The 22,961-nt window shown below is 38.4% G+C and overlaps 3 protein-coding genes across 13 annotated transcripts; 1 reads left to right on the top strand and 2 right to left on the bottom strand.

Annotated features, from left to right (window-relative positions):
• Positions 1-759: 759 nt before the first annotated feature.
• PGRP-LC (Peptidoglycan recognition protein LC) lies at positions 760-8,857 on the bottom strand. Of its 8 annotated transcripts, XM_017245974.3 has the most exons (6): positions 8,697-8,857; positions 5,956-7,218; positions 4,289-4,453; positions 2,327-2,481; positions 1,839-2,273; positions 1,321-1,438 (listed from the first exon to the last, which is right to left on the bottom strand). In XM_017245974.3, exons 2-5 carry the CDS (start codon positions 6,761-6,763, stop codon positions 1,866-1,868), a joined length of 1,536 nt encoding a protein of 511 aa, XP_017101463.2. In that variant the 5' UTR covers positions 6,764-7,218; positions 8,697-8,857; the 3' UTR covers positions 1,321-1,438; positions 1,839-1,865. The 8 variants fall into 8 exon arrangements, with proteins under 8 accessions (XP_017101465.2, XP_017101461.2, XP_070135915.1 ...); XM_017245973.3 differs by lacking the exon at positions 1,321-1,438 and having other exon boundaries at positions 1,775-2,273; XM_017245975.3 differs by lacking the exons at positions 1,321-1,438; positions 1,839-2,273; positions 2,327-2,481 and adding exons at positions 2,847-3,377; positions 3,459-3,610 and having other exon boundaries at positions 8,697-8,856.
• A 2,414-nt stretch (positions 8,858-11,271) lies between these two features.
• PGRP-LA (Peptidoglycan recognition protein LA) lies at positions 11,272-14,517 on the bottom strand. Of its 4 annotated transcripts, XM_017245756.3 has the most exons (6): positions 14,418-14,512; positions 13,958-14,278; positions 12,176-12,388; positions 11,888-12,123; positions 11,540-11,746; positions 11,272-11,483 (listed from the first exon to the last, which is right to left on the bottom strand). In XM_017245756.3, the coding sequence occupies exons 2-6, from the start codon at positions 14,259-14,261 to the stop codon at positions 11,340-11,342; spliced, it is 1,104 nt and encodes a 367-aa protein (XP_017101245.2). In that variant the 5' UTR covers positions 14,262-14,278; positions 14,418-14,512; the 3' UTR covers positions 11,272-11,339. The 4 variants fall into 4 exon arrangements, with proteins under 4 accessions (XP_017101245.2, XP_070136377.1, XP_017101246.2 ...); XM_070280276.1 differs by lacking the exons at positions 13,958-14,278; positions 14,418-14,512 and adding an exon at positions 13,143-13,249 and having other exon boundaries at positions 11,274-11,483; XM_017245757.3 differs by lacking the exons at positions 13,958-14,278; positions 14,418-14,512 and adding an exon at positions 12,576-12,895 and having other exon boundaries at positions 11,276-11,483.
• A 1,673-nt stretch (positions 14,518-16,190) lies between these two features.
• On the top strand, positions 16,191-16,858 carry LOC108128277 (uncharacterized). The gene is made up of 2 exons (XM_017245773.3): positions 16,191-16,295; positions 16,359-16,858. The coding sequence occupies exons 1-2, from the start codon at positions 16,230-16,232 to the stop codon at positions 16,833-16,835; spliced, it is 543 nt and encodes a 180-aa protein (XP_017101262.3). The 5' UTR covers positions 16,191-16,229; the 3' UTR covers positions 16,836-16,858.
• Positions 16,859-22,961: the final 6,103 nt, after the last annotated feature.

Raw genomic sequence — 22,961 nt, 5'->3', positions numbered from 1 at the left:
CAAAAGCTTTAAAAGCTGACTTTATATAGGGTGTTATTTCTGTAGACAGCAAGCCGACAGGGTGATGGATCTTTAAACGCCGCCCACTTCCTAAGACTAGTGATTAGAGAGCGATTTCTGTCGAGTGAGCAGTCCAAGAAATGGGAATCCCCTTTGGTCAAGGGGGCGTATCTTATAGACTGTTTTTTTCCAGGTGTTTTTGGAAGATTCCATCACTCTTGACCAACGACAGCGTCTGAAGTCTACTTTCCGGTTTCGGGAATAAAGAAATACGCAATAACAGTTATGGAACTCATACAAAAGATATGGTTTATTAAATTTTTGGCATCATTAAGCTTTAGATTGTTTAAAAATATATAAATTATTTTTATGAGAAAGGGCTTTATTTTAACAGTTTAATTATACTTTGCTTCACCTTCTAAAAGCCTGTACATTTCAAGACTATATTCTACTTCAAAAATATGATATATTTAATACAGATACAATATATCTTTCCGGCTATTGCCCTTTCCAAAAGCCCAGACCTAAAAACAAGAAGAATTTTCTGGATATACCTTTAGGAATCCCCTAACTTTCAAGTCTATGACGCAAAACTAATGTCTCTCTGGCCCTAAAGTAACAAACAAGTAACTAACTCACCTTTTCCGGTTCTCAAACTAGAATTCTGGGAGCCTGGAAGGCAGAGGCCAAGAAAAATCCCCGATTCCCAACTATCAGTTCGATTCTGACCCCGTGACACAAATGAAATTCATCAACATGTTAATCTTTTCGCTTCATTTAATATCACATTTTTTTTTTTCAAAACAAATCGTATTTCTAGCTAAATCAAATATGCCACACATTAAAGGGAAGACAAAACTATACTATACAATAATATCAATATGATTTTAGTATAAATCTTAACTAGTTCACGACCAATGGGACCAGTTGCCGAAGCTATGGTAGAGGGCATCCGCCTTGTATTGGGTAAGACTGGGCTCCAATTTGCTGGCCGCCGTCAGTTTGTAGTTGGGAGAAATCTTGCCCAGCTTCACGCCCCTTTGCAGCAGCAGATGGGTGACACTTAGCTGCTTGTCCGACGGCTTCTGGGTCTGGAAAGATCCGATATAGGCCAGACTAAGACTTCGGGAGTTATAGCCGGTCATGTGGGCACCCACTTGATCCCAGCCCCTGCCCACGTAGACGTTTCCATCGGCGCCGATCAGGAAATTAAAGGCTATGTCGTCCTCCTGCAAGGATTCTATGTCAAAGGTTTGCCGGAGTCGCACTCGGAAAACGCAAGCCGCCTGGGTGGTGCAGTTGTCCGTGTTCGTTGGCAGGACGATCACCAATCCGACGGGCAACTGAAGGTCTGGCAGCTTCTTCTGCGGCGGCTGGGCGAGCCACTGTTGGCGCTCCACGAATCTCAGAATCAAACCGCCACCTATATTGTCCATATCTGTGGATTATTTAAAAGATATTGTAAGTAAAATGTAAATAAAAATTAAACACTTTGTCTGTTAAAGGGTTAACACAAAACAAGATTTGAATATTAATAAGAAATTTATTTTGATGATAGTTTTGTTAGTGTTTAGTTCAGTTATAACCATTTTCAACCGTAAAAATTAGCACCGAAACCCTTTTAGTTGTTTAGTTTATATTTTATATGAATAATTCCATTGTTCATAAATATTTAAAAGGTTATAGTACTTCCCCAAGATAGTTACTTAAGAATTTATATAAGATATTTTTAGAGCCCAATTAAAAACACTAACATGCTAAATATATTCAAGGCTTGTTTTTCTTTTTTTAATTTATTTTAAAAATTGTTCAATCATTTTAAATCATATTTTTGGCACCTTTAGTTCATAGTTTGGTTCTTTTGGCTACATATAACTAACAGGACTGGTCGTGGTCGTTAAATTCTTCCAATGTGGCCAAGTCTGAAGTACTACATAGAGGTTTTCCGCCGGCATTAATGTTCCCGTTAGCTGACGATGGCCCAAAAGATCGTAATTTGGTATTAATTTCTTCAATCGCACACCCTGATCCATCAGCAATTGGCACGCCTCCAATGCTTTCTCTGTGGGATCGGTTTTTCGAAAGTCTCCCAGGAAACTAATTCCAATACTATCTTTATCGTTAAATCGAGTATGTCTTCCTTCGACGTCCCAGCCACGCCCTTCATAAATGCGTCCATCTCCTCCGACAAGGAAGTTATATCCCACCTGGGGCCACCCGTAGGTGTCCATGTGCCGACTTTGAACCACACGAGCCCAATACGAGCAAGATTCCTGCAGGATATAAAAAGGGTTTTCAATGCAACTTACTATATGGCATGTCTTACCCTTGTCTGGCAATTTTCGGGGCGAGTATCGGATATTATAACCCTGGAGACTGGTAGATCTAGGAGTGGAAGCGTGCCTCTAGTGATCATTCCTCCCCAGCTCTTTCTACCAATTACGACTAGTTTTCCATCGACGTGGACTTCGGAGTCATCGGCTGGTTTAAAATGTTTAATTTGGTTAGTAATATTATGACTTAAAAGCTAAAATTAGTAAATTTTAGAATTTGGAAGAGTTAACCAACAAAATCTTAGGTTTATATATTTTAAAGAACAATTAAACTGAATCGGTTTGAAATTTTTTAATCAAATTTTGTTGGTTTCTGTGACTCATCTAATTTATATTCATACATACATGTCTATATTATTTTCATTCATAAAACGATCACTTGGATATTCCATTCAACTCAACTAGGCAGAACTGGAACGCTTTCTGTTTGTTTTTTTTTGATAAGGTTTTTTTTAAATTTTTTATTTATTTTTTGTATATGAGGGACAGAGGATGATGAGTACAGTAAATAAAATTTATCTCTTGTATACTTTACTAAAGGTTCTATTTAATAATAAAATATACATATAATACAAGACTTACGGGTAAACATAGGATTTTAAGCAAAAAGGTTCTAGGATCTTAATGGGTAACCAATTCTTTCTTAAATATCATTGTTTACGGATCTATTTCATGGGACCAGTGCGGCCAGGTCTTTATGATCCTGTAGACCTCCTCCCCGGGGCTTTCGGTGGCGCTCAGTTGCCGGTGGCCGTAGAGCCGATAATTGGGATCCAGTTTCTTGAGTCTTACCCCCTCGGCTATAAGGAGCTGGCAGGCTTTCAGTTGCCGCTCGGTGGGCTTGATCTTCGTAAAGGTTCCTATAAAGGAGATTCCGACGCTGCCTGTATTATAGCCCTTAGTGTGGGCCCCCACATAGTTCCAGCCACGCCCCTCGTAGACTCGTCCATCTCCACCCACCAAGAAGTTATAGCCAATGTGGTCCCAGTCCCAGCTGTCCATGTGAAAGGACTGCACCACTTTGACCCGAGCGGAGCAAACCTCCTTTGAAGTGGAAAGTATGTAAGGGATTGAGGTGGTGAGAGGCTTATGGATAATGGGTATATGCGGTATATTATTACTCACCAACGATTCGCAACCCTCGGCTGCGGTGTGCGAGATGACCACCCGGTGGATGGGTAGCTTCTGTACACCGAGCTTATTTTTGGCGGGCTTGCCGCCCCACTCTGGCACCTTAACCATGACCAAGGTGCCATTATCGATAACATCGAAGTTGGCTGAATAGAAATTAAGGGGTTAACATAGCACTAATGCGATCGAAACGAAGATGGTGCCATTTCATTTGAAATAAAGTCATTCTATGGGCTTGGTATTGGTCAATATGCATTTATGTAAATGTATTCCAATCTAAACTGCTCTTTGTTCAGGAATAAGTAGAACAGGCTACTAAATTTGTTAAACAAAAGGTGTTTTTTGAAAGCGTTTATATTGTAAAGGTTATAGTGGTTTTGATTTATATCGCTAGTTTTTTATACTCTCTAATCTACTAATAGCTCCATCAATGTTTCGATCGTAAATGCATTGGTGATACGCGATATCCGATTCACTGGAATATTCCATTCAATTGAACTTAGGCCACACTTTTGATACATGTTTCACTTCACAACACTGATCCGTGGAATCAGAAACGCGTATTTCGAGCAGCAGGATGAATGACGTTCCGACACAAAAGAATAAACATATAACCAATGAGTTATTATTTACAATATGTAGTATAGAATGGGTTAAATATACATGCAAGCTGGGGGGTGAAATAACGTATTAAAGCATGGTAGCCAATTCGGTTTTGTTGGTTAGTTGAAAGCATTTTCGCACACTTATTGGGGACAAAACTGTACCTATTGTTGAATTGATTGGAATATTTTGTCTGGAATCGTCGACGTCGCCGAGCTTACTTTGGTTCAGTGTTTTTCCGAAGAGATTTGTGGTTGTGGCCAGAACGATGCCCAGCACAGTGGTAAGTAGCACAAAGACCACTGTTATTGTGACGGCCTTGCGACCAACGGTATTGGGCAGAAAAGGACAAAGGGGTGGCGTCTGTGGATCGTCCAGCTTAGAACCTGTAGGGTTTTTGAAGAAAATAGTGGGTAAGTATAAGGATTTTTCCACATTTTCTACACATGGTTAGGAAGGGTTAGGAAAAAGACTAATCTAATATATAATTTAATTTATCATGGACTGAGGAACATCTTACGTTTCTGAAGCCCCATTTCTAGGACCTCCAATCGTTTCTCATGCTCCCGCAAACACTTTTCCAAGCACTGACTTAACTTGGAAACATTTTGAACCTTCAGTACACAAACATCACATTTCCAGTTTAAATTCTGCACCGTATCTATCATTCTAAGCTGATCTTCATTTAATCCTGTACATTTCCGATGATAGACCTGCTCACAAATCCCGCTATCACACTTGATATGACTCGAAGTGGATGAGATGATCTCTTGGCATTTTAGGCAAATTTCAAGCGCGTTACTCGACATTGCTCGATCGCTCTATATGAACAACTGAAGCCAATCGTTGGTCTGTGAATTGGGTACTTTTTCCGACCACTGCGTTCTAGTTATTCGACTTTTGCATTTAGCAAGTAATTAATTAAATATATTCACACAAAGAAAAAAATCCCCCCTCCCTCAATGGGCACGCGCTTTTTATTGCCAGATTCAGGGGGATGTACCTTTAATCATTTCTGCTCCCATAATAACAACCACTAACCAACTACAGCTAACTAAATGTATATACAGAGCCCTACGTGTCGGATAGTTGAACTCGGAATTGGAAATTTATTTTGGCCTGTTAGCTCGCTTAATTATGGTAATTGTGAAAATCATTCGAATAAACATGTGCATGTGGGCAGCTGTATTTGTTTTTTCTAGAATCCCCGCCAAGCTTTTACCAATTTGATTTATAGATGGGGTGAAACAATTATCGAAGGAAACCTTGGATTTTCAAAGATTTGTTTTTGATTATTATTTTTTCAAGAAAATAAAAAATGCAATAAAAACTGAGCATAATGTTCGGCTTTTTAAAATAGAATCAATCTTAACAACTTATCAATTTTCTTTCGATTTTTTAATAAAATTTTCCCTCAATAGGAGCACAATGTATACCAGTTCATCTGCAATAAACTGCATTTATGCTTCAAGTTTCGTGTTTGTTCTGCGCATTTTTCATGAATTGTGGAGCTTTGTGGGCCATCTGCTAATCTAACATTCGCAGCACGGTCGTTAAAACCAATTGTCTGTCTGGCTATCCGTCCATTAGACTAGGTTGGGTAAACAAATCGCCACACGCGCTCAGTATCGCCCAATAAAGCAAACAAAAACGGAGCCAAGGTGAAGACAGTGCAGGAATGTAAACACTAGAAGAAAAATGGCGGCCGGAAATGGCTAATATTTTAGAGGTAACACTGTCATCCCTAAAACAAGAAACTAGAACAAGTTTCTCAACAACTAAGAGGGTTTTTCATTGAAAATTTTCTTTTGATTTTAAAAAACCTACTTTCTACTTTAGTCCTTTTTATATTTTTAATGTTAAGAATATTGTAGTCATCATAACTCACCCGTAGCACTACCATTTGCTGTAGTTCCGCCATTGAAGCCTGGATTATCCTGTCCACCTCCAGAGCCGTCCCCCGATTTCCACTTATCACGGTTATCGATAAGAAACTGTTGTATCGTCACGGGTCCCTCGTAGAAATGCTTATCCCCAAAGGTAACGTCCGTGGAATTGGTAAGCGCAATACTTCCAATGCCCTGGGTAGCACCTCCGCCCGGCGGAGCTGTGGGCGTGGCCAGGGCCAGATTCCCGTTAAGAATTTGCTTGGCCACGGCTCCGGCTGCGCAGGGCGTTGGGGGTGGCACTTCCGCCTGACTAGGCGCCACCTGGCGGGCGATCACTGTGAGTCCTTGGTTGAGGTCGCGCAGGTGGGAACTGTTGGGCGGGTAGCTGACCTGGTGGCCCAGTTTCTGAATCGTATAGTCCTCGGCATCCGCCTCCGAGTCACTATCGATGCAACTGGAATCGGGGGCATTCTCGTCGATGGAAACAATCGAGATGGTGGTGCTTCGAACGGACACCGTGGGTGACGACTTTTTGGTGGCACTCTGGGTGATATTTACAGTGTGCTCTATGCTGATACGCTTGGCATCCGATGGTGTATCAGCTTGGGCTCCAGGCGCTTCCGGGTCGCCATGCTTTTCTGCCTTATCTTTGGTCTCTTTGTCCCGCCGAAATACAGCCGCATTATCGTTTAAAATAACACCCGAATCCGTGGAGGAAGTACTGCAGTTCTTGGCGGCCGTCAAATCAATGGTGATACTGTTCTGATGCGAATAATCATTCATTTCCGGTTCATTGCTCAGATGCATTGCGAGCTATCGAATATGGTGGTTTTATCGATATCTGTCAGCGTTGCTAGTTGACGTTTCTGTTTAGCAAGTTGGGTAGAACATTTTCGCCGGCGTTAACCTGTTTTTTTTTATGGCAGATCGGCTGACTGGGCGCAGCACTTGGCAAATATCACATCATGAGCATCTCAGCAAAAAATTTATAGGTTCTTTTTTCACTTGGATTGTTGACTCAAGTGATAAACACACAGAGAAAGTAGACTTTATATAACTGAAGATGCAGTCTAGAAATTGCTTAATTCGAGGGAATTCACAGTTTCATTTATTTGATTAGGTTCGTTTTAAGAACATTTGTGATAAAGTGGCTTTTGTGGAAATTATCTCTTAAACTGCATTTGTAATCCTCTATTTATAGACGCCCGCTGGTAAATATTGAAAATTATCTTTTCTTTTTATTTATTTTCACATAAACACAACTGAAATGATAAAAAAATATGGGATTTCTTTGTTACAATATTTTTCACTTCACTTTTATTATTTTATTATTTTGTTTCACTTATTGCTTATGCTTTTAATAATTGTATTATTGTTATCACAGTCTATTAGAGACAGTTTCTTTGTGAATTATTCGAATAATCATTGCTTTTAGTTCATGTATACACGATTGTTGATAAGCTCGATTGCCTGTGGGCTTGTCTATGGAGTTTTTGAAAAAACGCGAATAAAATATCTGCTGTACTGCCGCTGCTTCTGTGGTGTAGCAATAACCGGGCTTTCGAGTAACCCTCGGATACACTCGGTATACCCCTCATTTCGATTCATAAAGTTGGTCAATAAGCCGCCAGTCGTCGCTCTCACGGCTCTCGCAAAAGCAAAAGGCTTATGCAAATTAGCTATAATCATTGACGTATAAAATGTATTTAAGTGGATTCTGGGAAATCGGCTACCTTATAGCACTTGTCTTTGTTGAAAGCTACAAATTTTGGTTTTTTAAATAGACTTTTGAAACTCAATGCAATTAGTAACTTTCCTTATTGGAAAGGTTTCAATATTCTGATGAAAAAATCAAATCGTTTGGAATGGGATTATAATTACAATCTAATTCCATGTAATATATAGATAATGGTTTAATTAGAAATGGAATTGATTAATACTAACACATTAATTTAAGAACTATTACAAGTTGGACAGGTATTTAGAAAATTTTAATAACTAAAATTCTCAGAAAATAGCTTTAAGTATTGTGTTAATGTTTTAAAAGGCAAAAACCATATGCAAGACAGTAACTTTCTTTGATTCCCAAGAATTCACAGAACTCTGATAAACCCTTGTACCCGAAACATCATCGACTATACGGTGGAAGGGGGGGGATGTTGGGTACTACCGATACACCCATGTATCGATGTGCTAGAGTTGGCACAGAGCGCGCTTTTGAGATAACAACGACAACGGCTACAAATGAGACCCAGAACCTCGAGCGGAAAATAAAATTACTGAGCGCACCAATACACTGACATTTGAGCGGCGGCCATTGTCACACATATACACGTGCATGTATATAGCCCATCACTGTGTGTATGTGTGTGTCCCTTTGTTGGCGGAATTCACGGGTGCCTCGTCTCGGGTCTTGAGAATCTCGTAGACTCGATAATAATTACCAAGTCTTGTGTTTTACGTGTTTTCAAAATTATCATTAAATATGGCCTATGTGCAAATTAATTGATTTTCGAACATGTTTATTGATAGCTTGTTTTTGTTCCCGGAAATTTTTCAGGTTTTTGATTTATTTGCTTTTCTTTTTGACTAAAAAATAAACTTTTGTTTCACTAGGCACAGTTTTAATTGGCTTGTTTAATATTTTTGTAATTAGCAGGTATTAATTTAATCACTTTTGTATTCATATAATTTTATAAATATCTTTTTTTTAATCTTTATTAATATTTTTTTTACGCACTATCTTTTGCCGACGGATCCGTTGCAAAGCGCATTATTTAAGCGCATATACTATACGCGTATAAAGCTTGTAACTGGGGGATATTATATAGATCCCGCGCCGTATCAAAATTGGTGAGCTGCGGCGCGTTGGAGTGACTCTGATCGACTGAGCGGCGATCAAATCGAAGCGACCTGAAAAGCTGGAGCGTCCGAGCATGCCAGCGTGTGGGAGCGAATGCGAGAGAGACAGAGAGACTAGAGCGCTGCGGGAAATGCGGGAGCAGGGGCAGCATATGGCGGTGGGGAAGGTGGAGCAGGAGCGGCGGGCAGATGGAGCAGGTTGGCTTATGAATCGGTGTTTAATATGGGACTAAAGTTGCTTGGTTCGAGTCGGATTTGAATGCAAGTCCAACTTGTTTTGGATATACATTTTGATATTCCAACTATTTAAATTTTCTGGGTGATGCTGGAAAACCTTGCTCTCAAAATTGTTTAATATTTTTAGAACAATGGGAAAGTATTTTTTTTCATATATAATTTTGAATAATTTTATTCGAAACAACAAATTTATTCTATCTAGTTTTTAGATTTGTAAGATCTGATAAAGTATCTGATTCCTTCATTCTTTTAAAGACCTTATGTATATATTTAAGGCTGATATTATATATTTTGTTAGTTTTATTTATTTATAATTTTAATATATTTTCTTTAAAGAATTTTTTTTCCGGTGCAAACTTCTTGTTAAGTATAGAGGCCTAATTGACTTGGCTTGTGGACAACTTTTCTTACAACTTAAAACTGGTTCGCGACGGAAAAGGTAACGATCTGAAGAATTTTCGAAAATTCCCAAATCTACTGCACTTGTAGACCTGCATTAAGATAAAGATAGTTTTCGGTTTTTCCGTGCGTCACTTGCTACAAGGAACCTGTTCTTGTTTTCGGGTTTTTTTCATTCGTCCAGATATTAGTCAAATTTATAATGATACTTGTGGCTCTACGCCCCACCACTGGAGATCTCTGTTCTCTGCGTCCCAAGTTCTCCAGTTCTCCAGTTCTCCAGTTCTCCAGTTCACCTGACGATGACTGTTTGTTTTTGTTTAGTGGCGTGTGTATATATTATATTTTTATTTGTTCAACCAATAAACAACACAAATCTCTGGCTCTCTCCCCGTCTACCGGCTACCAAAACACCTTTTTTCTTCTCAATTTTTGGTACAGACACACTGCAAGTGTGGGCAAATTTTTGAACATTTTAAATTGCGCTACCATTTCCGAGAATTGTTTTGTTTGTGGTTCGCAATCGTTTTTTTGCTATTTCACTTTGTTAACTTTATTTTTTTTAGTTTTTTTGTCCAAAAGTTTGACCCATTGTAGTTGCGTTGAAAAATATTTAATGTAATTATCTCTGAGCGAGCTCAGTGATCAGTTGATAGGTCTGAAAAAGGGCAGCGGGAAACTATAGATGGATAAATTGTAAAAAAAAGCCAATAAATTGCCGGAACGAATTTCAAACACGCTTTTTCAGGAAAGACATAAATAATTTCCTCCAAAATAAGAGAATAAATAAAAGAAAGTATGGAATGATTTCTAATAAAATATAATCTTTTGATAGCCTTTAAAAAGTCATAAATTTAATTTCAGTTCAAGTTCAAGCTTTAAAGCGTGCTTCTGATTTTTGTCAAAATAATATTCATTAGTCAATTGATTCTTTGTTGACCCATTTTTTTGTTAAAATACCCATCTATATAATTCTGGCAAATCATTTCCGATGAAGCTGAAAATTAATAAACCTTTTACATAAGAAATCAATCACTTTAGCTATTTTTATGTACCTTTACACAGTTGCTTTTCTTAATTATTATTAATTATTTTTACTTTGCTTTGCTTGGTATTCTCTTTTCATAGATATTTTTTTTTTTGGGAGTGAATTGTGCCTCGTACACGTGCCGCACAGCGGCATTGTTTTAGCCCCAAATTCGTTCCATCGGGCTGGTTTAATTAACAATTCCCAAGGTGCTTCAAATAATTAGTCAAAGCTTCAAGAAAAAAGAAATTAAAGAAAGGGGATTTACACGAAATTCGCACAAAGGTCATTGATATGATGGGTTGGGAAAGGTCCAGATCGGGTAATATTTCTGGGCAATTCCCACAGCCCTTTAGAATTGAAATAACTCAAGTAACTGTATCCCGAACCTTATTTATTTTCAATGATTGTATTTTAATTAAGTTGAAAACCAGATAAATGACAAAGGCAGTAACATCAACACAATCAAAGTGAAGCTACCGATAATGATGTTGTATAGTACTTGCACATACAAACAAAAACACACTTGAGTGTTAAAGCCAGACTGTATGGAGAGATATATATATTTATATGGAAGACTGATAGGTTGGCTGTGGCTTGGGTATTTCCAGCTTTTTTGAGCGACAGTTGAAAACAAAACAGCTCGAGAGATACCGATTCAGCGAGTAACTTTAAGCTGCGACTACTTTATAAATAAACACACACCCCTCTCCCAACCGGTTTGCCGTAAATTCCCAATTCCAAAATCCCAACACAGGCCAGCATAACCGATTTTGAAAAAGAAAGCCCGCTTCTCTTTAGTACATATACTAAATATAATTTGTGCTCGGATACACATTGGTGGTAAAAAGTCAAATGCTATTGCTTGGCATCCCACGATTCCGGTTTCATTCCCAGTTCTACGCCACATGCCGGCCCATCGTCCATGCCGCAGCCGTAGAAGTGCGGCCACTTACGGATCTCTCGATAGACATAGGCTCCCGGGCTTTTGCTAGTTCTGGTCTGGAAATAATTGTTATGTAGTGATATGAAATGATAGAAATATTATCTATAGTTACCTGATTCTGAGCCACTAGCTTGTAGTCCACCTCCAAGGCTCCGTTGGCCACGGCATGGGCCAACAGGAATTGGACGCCCTCCAGCTGTTTGGCGGAGGGCTGGAAGCGACCGTAGTCGCCCATAAAGGTAACGGCCAGTGTCTGGTTGGCATACGTGTTGGCCCAGTCCCAGCCGCGGCCCACATAGATGTTCCCCTCATCGGAGACCTGGCCGAAACAAAATCGGATACCCATCAGTTTTGCGTAAGCGGAAAGTAAAATGTCCAAAATGGCAAACGAACGTGTGTGGCATTTCTTTGGGAAATACACTGCGAATATTTAACTATTAGGTTTATTTTTAAAACTCACATAAAAATTTGATTGAATGTCCGGCAAACTCTTTTCCGCAATCGCCGAATCCTGAATGGTTCGCATTTTAATGGAGCACTTGTAGATGTTTTCGCAGGGCAACGACTGCACTCCGATGTGTGTGATCAGGACATAGGGTATGGGCCTCTTCAGGGGAATGGTCAGGGCAGGAGTGGTCTTGGCTGCTCCCCACTGCTCTCGGTCGATGACCAGGTGTCCGTTTCCTAGATTCGGAACTGTAAAATTGGTGAATTGGCTATGAGGGCAGCACGATCCCCGCCCACTTACACGTGTCGTGGTCGTAGGTGTTGCCGAAGTAGATGGCCTTGTTGCTGGGCAACTCCGGCTTGGGTCGATTGAGTTCCACGTAGAGCACAATCAGTCCGGTGGCCAGGACCAGTAAGATCAGGGTAATCAGTAGGATGGTGTTTCTGGTCAGTCGCTTGGATGGGGAACTATCGCGGCTACGATTGGCATTACCGATTCCATTGCTGTTGATTCCTGAATTAGCGAAAGTTAATTAGCATACAAGGTGAGAAAGTGGATTTTTTATAAAAATAATATTAGAGACCACTAGGCGGATGCGCAATATTGAAGCTACGTATAGGTATAAGATGTATCTTTACATTTCCCTTTTGTATTCTCCAGATATCAGATAGAAAAATTTATTTATTTTTATTGCATTTACTTGAGGAATCCCGGGAATGGGCGGTACTGGGTTCCGGGGTGCGTCTTCGTCGCGCCGTGCGTTCTGAGTGTACTTTAAGCAATAATTTCATGGCACTGGTTTCCACCGCTTATCACAACGCTTTGGCACACAAACTTTGGGGCATTTTATTGGCAAACTTTTATGAGTAATGATGTCGTCGGTGAGTCATCGAAATAATCATAATAAATGGATACAGAAGCCAGGTTGTTTGACCGATAATTATCGGATGTGATCGGCAGTAGCAGAGCAGCAGAATGTTACCGCCACCGCACCTGAACCCGTCGCAGAAACAACTGAAAGCTGAAAGCAGCTGTCGATGGAACACTGAACAACAAAGCAGCCACAAGGCAAAAACAAAACAAATAAGAAAATACAGCAACTACATACACCCGTCCCACTCCAACCTCGGTTGACATGTTTTTTCTGTTTTTGTGTGAAATACAATAAAAGGGAAAGAGGCGTTGGGCTGCGCGGAGGGGCTGCGTCATCGTATAGCCGGCCTTTTTTTGTTGTTATTTTTTGCCATATCATATTTTGCACACTTACGCTGTATACTCTTATATCTTATTTCTGTTATTTCTCGCCCCGTTTTTAGTGCCGCTTCCCGTACACACACTCTATTGTGCGGGACTACGTGACGTATGAGCAATGTGGAGTGTGTCGTGAATCGTAATGCGCTCAAGACTGATCCACAAGCCACAAGACTGCTCTTTCATACTCTCTTCTCTCTCTATTTGCATACTTAAAGTGCACTAATACATGTGCGTGTTGGGGTTCCTGGAATCCCGGTGCACGATTTGCATTTAGATTATCGTGGTTTGAAGACTGATCTGTTTCTCCCGCCATTTTATCAAAAATGATATTTTTAAACAATAGTATTATGTACTTTAAGTAATTATTTTAAGAAAAGATTACGAAGTTTTCAACATAATTAAGTGAATTTTAAAATAAATAAACCTTCATTAAGTATTTTTCACAGTCAAATAATAATATTTTAAACGGTTTGTTAATTTATTTATTGTTTTTAGAAGTTTAAATCAAAAAGTTTACTTAAATGTTAAAAGCATTTGTTTTAAAAATGCTTTTAAAGAAAAGAAACAAACCCGATTGATATTATTGCAGAAAAATTATTCAAATGATGATTTTACAAAAGGAAATATTTTTTATATATTTAACCTTTTAACCTTAATATACTTTAGTAATCATTTAAATAATCATTTGAAATATTATTATGGAAAATTCGAATTCTTTGTTAAGCCCCATTCCCGTTAATTCAATAAAAAATCTACTGTATGGAAATTATAACTTTGATTGCCTACTGCCTCTATAATATTTCAGACTGTTCAGGATCGGGGACTCACCGGCTGCGGTTTGCATGGCGTGTGCCTCCATACTGGCATCCATATAGTAAATAGATACCGGTCCCTGGTATTGGGTCATGGGTCCAATAACCACATCGGTGGAGTGCGACAAGTTGATCACACTGGAGGGCTGGATGGCGGGATTAGTGAATATATTCTGTGGCAAGGGCAGGCTGGAGGATGCCAATGGCGAGGATGTGGCTGAAGTAAGGTTGTGCAACCTCTGGGAAGCACTGGGACGCTCTCGACCTTGTATTGTCCACATGGCATTATCGGGCGTTGAGCTATTATTCTCCTCGACCATTGTGGAGTTGTGAAGAACTACACAGGAAAAAAAGTGGTGTTTAAACTCATAAATTAGAGGATATTTTTTCTTCTGTTTCTAGGCACAACTTTTTTAGTTTTTTCAAACTATCACCAAAAGGACATTCCTTAAGGATATATTATACACTTTTCTCACAGTGTTAGGATGATCGACGATCTTTAAGGGTTTCCGGAGCACCGTGGAGCGTTCTGTGTACCGCTTGCGTGATAGTTGAGCGACGACTGTTCGACGTTGCACTTCCCCGGATGGGGATGAAGCTGAAATATAAACAAAAATATCGAGTGGTCCTCTCCCGGCTTACTCACTCTGTAGAGCCGGCCCATGATTCCATTGTGTCTCTCTCGGATTTGAAAATTTGCGACGGCCTTTTTTTCCATTACAGTCGTATGAAAATATCAGTTGGACGGGGTAATTTTTTTTGTTAATCATGCATATTTCGTTATTTAATTGCGATACAATGACGGAGCAGTTGATTTCCCTATATTCTGCCATCTATGGAATATTTTTGAATAATGAAATACAATTTGAAATTGTCGTAGGTCTGGCTAATATAAAAAAACTGGCAATTATAAATATTTTTTTTGGAAAAGTTGTACTTTATTTCCACAGCGATGATCAAATCAAATAACTTCGCCATCTAGTGGTTGGCGACGTCAGTTAATAAGTACAAAAGCTTATATAAAGCTCATATTACGTATACGCACGGTTGTCGACTTGGATTTGTCAAATAAATGTAATATAGTAGAACAGCATTTTAAAAAATAAACGATTTGAAAAATTAATAGAAAAATTGTTTTTTCTTAAAGTTAATTAAACTTATAAAATATTACTAAGTAGAGTTAATATAACTAGCGCAATTAAGTTACCAATCGCCCAAGAATAAGATAAATATAAATTATAATGACTTTATTATTAAAAATGTAAAATTAATTACCATTTCTGTAGCCTCTAGTTCAATGCCCTTGTGAAAATGTGATATGATTAAAGATAGACTCTTTTCGGTTTCAAAGAGTAAATAGTCGCCTGGGGACAATGACATTGCGTTGGAGGAATTCGACAGAAGGGGGAGTAGAAGTTCCTAGGACTATGGCCTCCTCATGGCTAAAATGTAGGCAAAGTGCGAGCTGCAGTGAATCGATAAAATTGGCTTCATATGCAATTTGGAGGGCGGAGAGACCGAAAACAGGGCCAGGCACTTCCGCTATCTATGCAAAAGACAAGGAGTCAGTCGATGGGCTGTGAAAGTGGGTGGCCAAAGTGGGTGGTGCAGCAAAGTTTCGCTATCGCTTCCGCTACGGCTCGCAAGTGTTGTCTGCGTTTTTACCCCATTTCCTTAAGCCCCTAAAATCGAAACGAAGAGGGTGAAATAAAATACATTTAATTGCCTGTTTGGTAGCTGGACTCTGCTTCCGGGTTGTTTCCTCGACTGAACCTGTTTTTCCTGGCCACCATTCCGCTTTAATGGCAAATGCCGCCCATCGATTTTCCCAAAAAGAGCGGGGGTGTAAAAAAAATAAATAAATAAATTTGCATTTGGCTGGAGCCAATCGCCCCCTTCTTACCCAATTTTTACTCTGAGATTCATTTGAAGGCGGATTCCGCCTAATTGATTCAATTTGTATTCATTTTGGGCACTCGACAAATGCAGAATTTTCCCCCGAGCGTTTGACGAAAGTCGTCGTGAACGTAATTAAAGAAAGAATAAATTTTGAAATTAATTCATTTACATTTAAATAGCCAAATTTGACATGGAATTCTTGGAGACAAAGACGGAGCTTTATGGGGAAACAGGAAGAGAGCTGTAAGGGTAACTTAATCACTTTTACAATCCATAATCAATGAATGATAAGATAATACTGCATTATATGTACTCGAGCTATTTCGTTCAACATTTTAGTTTGTTTTTACGTCTCACCCACTGCAGTTTGAAAATTTTATATTCTCAAAATGGGAAAACCAAATAAGAAATCCCAGGTATATTATTCTTCAGACGAGGAGGACTTTAATAACTTAGTGAGTATTCATATTCTCAATATATAAATATATTTTTTCTAATATAATTTCCTTTTTTTGTAGCAAAAACACTGCGGTTGCAATGAAAGTGATGATGTCGCCATCAATAAGCTTAAAAATCAGCTAAAAGAAAAGGAATCGGAGTTGGCTTTCGTAAAAGAAAAGTTGGAAATATACCAAGATAAAATTAAGGATAAGAATGATATAATAGAAGCCCTTAAATCCTCCAATAATCTATATAAATTGGAGTATAAGGACAAGATTAATTCTCAGGCGGAACAAATAAAAGCCCTCAATGTGGAACTGTTTCAACGATCGGGAAAAAGTCTTAAAAATATTAGTGACGACCATGTGGAAGAAAAAAAACAGGAGAATAATAAACTTGAGGCTCCCTACAAGGCAAAATTAAAGGAGAAAGACGACCAAATTATGTTTTTAGAGATGGACTTGAGTTTGGCCAACTTAAAGATTAAGGAAAAGGACGATTTGTTAAAAAATCAGGCGGAATCTATTGAAAATTTTAAAACGAAGTCAAACTAAAAACAGTCCGATTAAAATTATATGTATTTTCATATATTTTATCCTGTTAGGAATAACAAAAACTAGGGAAAATGTAAACTGTGTTATTGTAAAATATATAGAAAAATGTCCTATGTTATTATTCAGAAGAGAAGGATATTAATATCCTTAAAAAGTCAAGAGGGTAGATGCTATAAGGACCAAGTGCTATAAAATCATTATAGGGTATTACATAGATTTTAAATGATGGTCCTTTTTACTCAAAATATCCTTCGTAAGCTGGCGCCACCTGTTGAGAAAGTATCATGTCCTTGTAGCTGCCAACTCTCAGAAAAAATATGTTTTGCTCCCACAACAAAACGCCATATTTTGAGAAATTCTTATTTGCGCAGGACATTTATAAAAATAAATATAGAATATGGTAAAGGATATTTTGAAGGACTTGAAAAGGATATATTGAAAGGAAAGGATCAAAGTAGCTATAAAAATGTTAATAAAAGACAGGAAATATTTAACAAAGTTTTTGAATTTTGGGATGTTTAGTTTATAATAGTTTATAGACGATAAGGAAAACAAAGAAAAAGCATATATATTCAAATTTTGCAAAATTAAGAAAAATATTATAGCATGTCAACTAATTTTGCTAAATTTTGAATTTTTCTTAAATTGAAATAATTAAAATTTTTTTAAAAATATTTTATAAGTAAACTTAAAGTTGCTTTGTTCCTCTTCCTGAATAAAAACCCTCTTTCAAACCTAATAACCATTGATTTTGTTTGATAACTAAAATCCTATTGGGGAACCCGCCAACCAAAGTCGAATTTGTTCGGCTTCCGCAACATAAATTCCCAGTGAAAGGATGCCAAAGGAGGAGGGTACTGGGTGCCACTGAGTACTGGGTGGATTGTAAAGGCAACCAAAAGCAAGGAGAAGAGCAGCAAACTACTTCTAATAACAACAATCAACGCTCTCTTCGGGTTGTTTGGGTGCTGTGTAATTACATGACAGCAACAGCAAAAGCAGCACCAACAACATTACGAATTACGATAATAATTTCCATTTCTAATTTCCTTACCATGCAAAAGGCCTTTGCACTGGCGGAGGTTTCCAGGCTAACAGGCTGCCAGGCAGCAAGGCAGCCAGGCTGTCGGGTTGAATAGAAACTACCCGAAACCACCCTAAAACCACCCAAAACTATTTAACACCACCCATCAGCCACCATCTTTCCGGCAACAACCAGCTAAACAGACGGGCAGGATAAGCAGAAAAAAAATATTTAAAATATAATAAGCTTTTAAAAAATTGCATTTGAATCAATATTGTTAATATTGATGTTTTGTGAAGGTTTATATAATAAAATGTGTATTTCAAATATATGCTTTAACAAGCAATATATAATACGGATTGACTTTTCCAAGTGCATCAATAGGTTTAGATAGGAGGAGGTTTCTGTGGCCCCCAACGTTGGCATAATTTCGATGCAGAAATCTAACTGAATGCAAATGCAATCATTGACTTTTTAGCTTATAACGAAATAAGCGTTGTGTTTATTGGTCGACTGAACGAGGCAGCCATAGACTGCTACCATCCATGTCCTTAGAAAGGATAACTGAAAGAACTTGGCTGCCACACACAGTGTGGAGTGCACTTGTGCATTCAAAACATTGTCTGTGGCGCCCATTCTTGCTAGAAAAATTTTCAGAAACTAAGCCCAAAGAGTCGAAGGACAAAAGTAATTAAAATTAGTTTAATAAACAACAGCAATTAAGATTTTATTTTCAAAACATATCACATACATTTGTGTGGGGGCTTGATATTTTTTTAAGCTTCAGGACTCTTACAGTGCTTACTTTTTCTTTTTCCTTTTGCATTTGTCTTAAATGCAGTTATCTGCTCAACAGGATGAGTCCTTGGCTTTATCCTTACTACCATGGCACTATCTGTTCTCCTTAAATCGGCTGAGCTTTCCGCATGGCACTGCCAATCGAGTGAGGATATTCGCAGCCAGTGGTTGTCATCGGGCAGGTGAAGTGGATGTGTCTTTTTTTCCCCTTTCATTTCACGTTTTATTTTATTTCCAGACCGCAAGAGCCGCACCGTGAAATTTCCTTTTATGCTGCCTTAATGCCACGCCCACTATCTGTCCTTTTTTGTTTTTGTAATTTGATAATGCATTTGATTAAGGAAATGAAATTTTTATTAAGGCTGTTTGCTCATTCGCGTCGCCGGCATTGCGCGTTGCTTTTATGATTTTCCACCCATACCGCCCCCAAAAATGTATTCCTCCGTGTGTGTGTGTGCTTTTCCCTTTCTTTTTTTTTTTGGTATTTTATTTATTTTATTTTTGTGCTGCTCTGTTTTGTATCTTCAGTTTTTTTGCTGCCACTCCTGCCACATTTCCCTAACCCTGCAGTTTTGTTTTCGCATAATTTCTTTGAGTGCGGTTTGGATCTCGGCGATTTTACGATGGCTGGGAAAAGTGTCGGAAAAAAGGCGAATGGGTGTGTTCTACCTGGAATTGCTGATTTCTCTTTTTTTCTGGTCCTGTTTCTGGTTCTCTGTTATTCAGAATGAAATTTGCATTGCAATGGTTAAATATATAATTTAATTTTTTCATCCCACAACTTCTATAGATATTTACATTGTTTTTTCATGACTTTGTTTGAGTGGATAGTGTGTGTGGGAGGTGTGGTGTGTGTAAATGGTTTAGTTTAGTTAATGTGTTGATGGACAGATTGAAAGCCAACAAATAATGAAAGCTCCCCAAGGAAACCTAAATAATATAAAATCTGGCAATGTAATTGCATAACAAGCTTTGGAAAAATGATTGCGGGCTTGGTGTGGCACATTTTTTCCCCAAGGGAACGCGAAAATTTATCACATTACTTTTTTTTTTTTGTTTTTTGACGGCCTGGGACATGTCACGAAACTAAAACTGTAAATGTGAAAGGAGTGGGAGTGTCAGGAGGGGAGGCAGGCTCTACAGTGGCGAAGAGTGCAATGGAATTCGCATTCAACACCATGGAAAACCCTTCGTGCGCTAACTAAGTGCGCTCATTCAACTCCGAAAAACAAACTTTTTGCTATTGTTATTACACTTTTTCACATTTTGTTGATGGTTTTTTTTTTTTTGTAAGTATTTTGTTTTTTTGTCCTAAAAGGAGGCGGGAATCCTCCGCTGGTCATTGACTTTCGAGCAACTTTCCGCTTGACATTTAACGAGCATGTTAAGTGTTAGAATGAAGCCTACTTTTGTGCGTCGGACATCTCTGCCCACTCCACGCCCCAAACCCAGTGTTTATATTATTTTGTTGCTCTTGCTTGTATATATTTCCCCCGCAGACATTGTCCTCGAACAACAAAAGTTGTGTTGGCCAACCAACTCTTCATTCCGGCCATTCAAGCCCAGATCCTCCATCTTAAAGCGGCTAAAAAACTTTACGCTGTTAGCTGAAATCTGTTTGGTTTAAGCCCGGCTGGCAAATGCTGTGGCCATTGCAGCATCGAAATGTGGGTCATTTGCTGTAATGTTGTTTTAAAGAGGTGCCCTTATTTATTATTAAAATTTAATCAAGGAGAATTGTTTGTAAAGAAACCCAGTTCGATCGATGGGATGGTAAGTAAGACCTTCAGTACTTAAAGTTTTTCTTAGTTTTTGAATAAAAGTTAATTATATTATTAATTTTAAGTTATAGTCCCTGGATTTTTTGAGTTTTATTTTAAAATTATATTGTCGTTTTTATGAATTCCTCCGTTAACTTAATTCTATTTAAAAAATGTTTCAAAAACCATTTTTAAAACGTTTAAAACTTAATGTATGAATCAAAGGGATATTTTGCCTGAACAATAAGGGTTTCATCCACCCCTAAGACATGTCGCGAATTAGTTTTACAGGAGTATTTTCCCCTGCAACTCAACGTGTTGCAAAGAATCCTTTTCTAACTCAAACATGCTGGAAGGATATCCTTAATATCTGTTCCCATTCAATTCCTTGCTGAACTTTCAACTTTGAAATTGAAGAGCGACGAAGTAGCAAGGAATTTCGTAAAATTTCGCTGAAGACCAGGGGCGTGTTTGCATTGGACCTACCTCAAAGTCAGTCATTTGGAATAGACAATGGGCCGCAATTACAGGCACGCTGTTCCGTTTGAATTTTTTTGGCAAAGGCCTAGAGTGGAGTTGGGCTTTTTTTTCGAGGAAAGGGAGCTAAGGGTTAAGGGGTTTTTGCACCATGCGGTGCCATCACAAAACAAACCCACACACACCCATGTGCGTGTGGAAATAAGTGCGGCAAAGTACTGCGTTTCCATTCGAATGGGGGCAGCAAGCTCAACTTTGTCTCATTGTCTCGTCGCTAAAAGGGATGCGGCGGTGCGGAAGGCGGACCGGAAACGGAACCGGGATCAGCATGCAGCGGATATGGGAAATTATTCACCTTTTGCCGCAGCACTCTCGCATTTTGTCGATACCCCCAGGGTGACCGGAAACGGAGCTATCCATAGCATCATCCGATTCGATCCATTCCACCACTTTTCCATTCCATTCGATTGGGAATCGCTTTCAGCAATTCCCTTTCTAGTTTCTCGCTTTGCGGTTGCCAACTTCCATTGCCACCTGGCCAAGCCAGGCCTGTCCCGGCCATGGCCAATGGCATTGCCAAACTAAGCGATTTATAAACGATTTGCCAAACTTCGTTTCGACCTTTTCGGGTTTTTGTGGCTTTACAGCGGCTGCTGCTTCTACTGCTTCTGTGTCTCCTCTACCACCTGCGGTCGAGTTTTTTTTTTTTATTATTTTGGGTAAGGCCTCGAGTAGGCCAAATATTTGCTAATGAGTTCTGGCTTTCTATTTATATATGTATGTATGCCAGAAAGGTGAGAATTTTGTGGGTCTGAGGCTGAAATATGTAATATTTACCTATGCAAATGAGAATTGTCGGTCCTGTCTAAAATTATTGATTTTCAGGTATTGAGGGATTGGGTTTTGTTAGTGGGGTTTGGGAAAATAAACATAGAGCTTTATTTCCTAACAAAATAATTTAAAAATACTAATAAATACAAATATAAAAACACCAGAAAAATATTCTATTTCCATATTAAATATCCAATTAAAAGTTTAAAACAAAATAATTAGTATTTTGATTATTTGATGGTTTTGTGCGGCAAGTATACTCGCGATTCCATCAAGTGGAAACTTTATTTTCTCAAAATTTCTGCCGTCGAATTCAAAAAAGAACCACCCCCACAAATAGCCGTTGTAATTGCCAGTGTCCGTCAAAAGTTTTTATTTCTTTTTTTTCTTTCTGCGGCGTTGTTATTGCTATTTGGCTCTGTGATTGTTTCCGGGCGAGCGACAAAACACGAATTGCAAATTTCAGCCACGCATCAATGATAGCCCGTCATTGGAATTCAATTTGCATTGTTCATGGGCGCCGGCCAATCCTCCGATAAATGGCCACAATGAGGAATATGTATGTAGTATGTGGCTGGAGCCCGGAGGAAATGGAGGCTATGAGCTTACGGGTCTGGACGGTGTTTTGTGAGGGATCAGATCTGTCGTCTTTTGGCCTGTTTTGCGGTTCTGTTTGTGGTTACGGCCATCAACTATCAATTTCCATCAACTGGAAAATAATTTATATGTATTTGAAAATCAATACATATATGAATATGTATTTCCTTAATGTGACTGCAACAGATTTCATTTATATGAATTTAATAATATGGTTGTGTAATTAATTTAAATCACTTTCCACACAACAAGCTCGTTACACATGTTATTGCTATTAAACGAAACTATTTTTTTATTGATATTATAAATCATTATGTTATTATCTAAAAAATGTGCTAAAAATCATAATTTTCTTTTTAAAAAAGTTAATTGTTGTATGCTCTGCATGAACAATTAATATTAGAATTTGATTAGTTTTTCCTAATTGAGTTTCCTGGCTTTATCATGCAAGTTAAAATATTTTCCGATATTAACTAATCAGTGACATGATTTCAATTTGTGGTTGGGTAATTAAACAAAAATTTATTGAACATTTTATCAGCATCTTCTGGTTGTCAGACTTTTCACTTATTTTTTGGCATTTTTCAAATTAATTTTTGGTTGCTCCTGTGGCATGTGTATGTAGTTCTTAAAAGCCTT

Source organism: Drosophila bipectinata, chromosome 3L (assembly GCF_030179905.1).
Source record: "Drosophila bipectinata strain 14024-0381.07 chromosome 3L, DbipHiC1v2, whole genome shotgun sequence".
Taxonomy (NCBI): Eukaryota; Metazoa; Arthropoda; class Insecta; order Diptera; family Drosophilidae; genus Drosophila; species Drosophila bipectinata.
This window is presented reverse-complemented; position numbering and strand designations above follow the sequence as displayed.

Bases quoted from the DNA above. Each gene is read 5' to 3' on its own strand.
- PGRP-LC (XM_017245972.3), bottom strand. From the start codon at position 6,763: ATGCATCTGAGCAATGAACCGGAAATGAATGATTATTCGCATCAGAAC. The intron at 4,454-5,955 runs GTGAGTTATGAT...AAAACCCTACAG, and splicing joins AGCAAATGGTAGTGCTACGG to GTTCTAAGCTGGACGATCCA. The intron at 1,439-4,231 runs GTACAGTTTTGT...AATAATCCACAG, and splicing joins TCCAATCAATTCAACAATAG to ATATGGACAATATAGGTGGC.
- PGRP-LA (XM_017245756.3), bottom strand. From the start codon at position 14,261: ATGGTCGAGGAGAATAATAGCTCAACGCCCGATAATGCCATGTGGACA. The intron at 12,124-12,175 runs GTAAGTGGGCGG...CCAATTTTACAG, and splicing joins CACCTACGACCACGACACGT to TTCCGAATCTAGGAAACGGA. The intron at 11,484-11,539 runs GTAACTATAGAT...AATTATTTCCAG, and splicing joins AGCTAGTGGCTCAGAATCAG to ACCAGAACTAGCAAAAGCCC.
- LOC108128277 (XM_017245773.3), top strand. From the start codon at position 16,230: ATGGGAAAACCAAATAAGAAATCCCAGGTATATTATTCTTCAGACGAG. The intron at 16,296-16,358 runs GTGAGTATTCAT...CTTTTTTTGTAG, and splicing joins AGGAGGACTTTAATAACTTA to CAAAAACACTGCGGTTGCAA.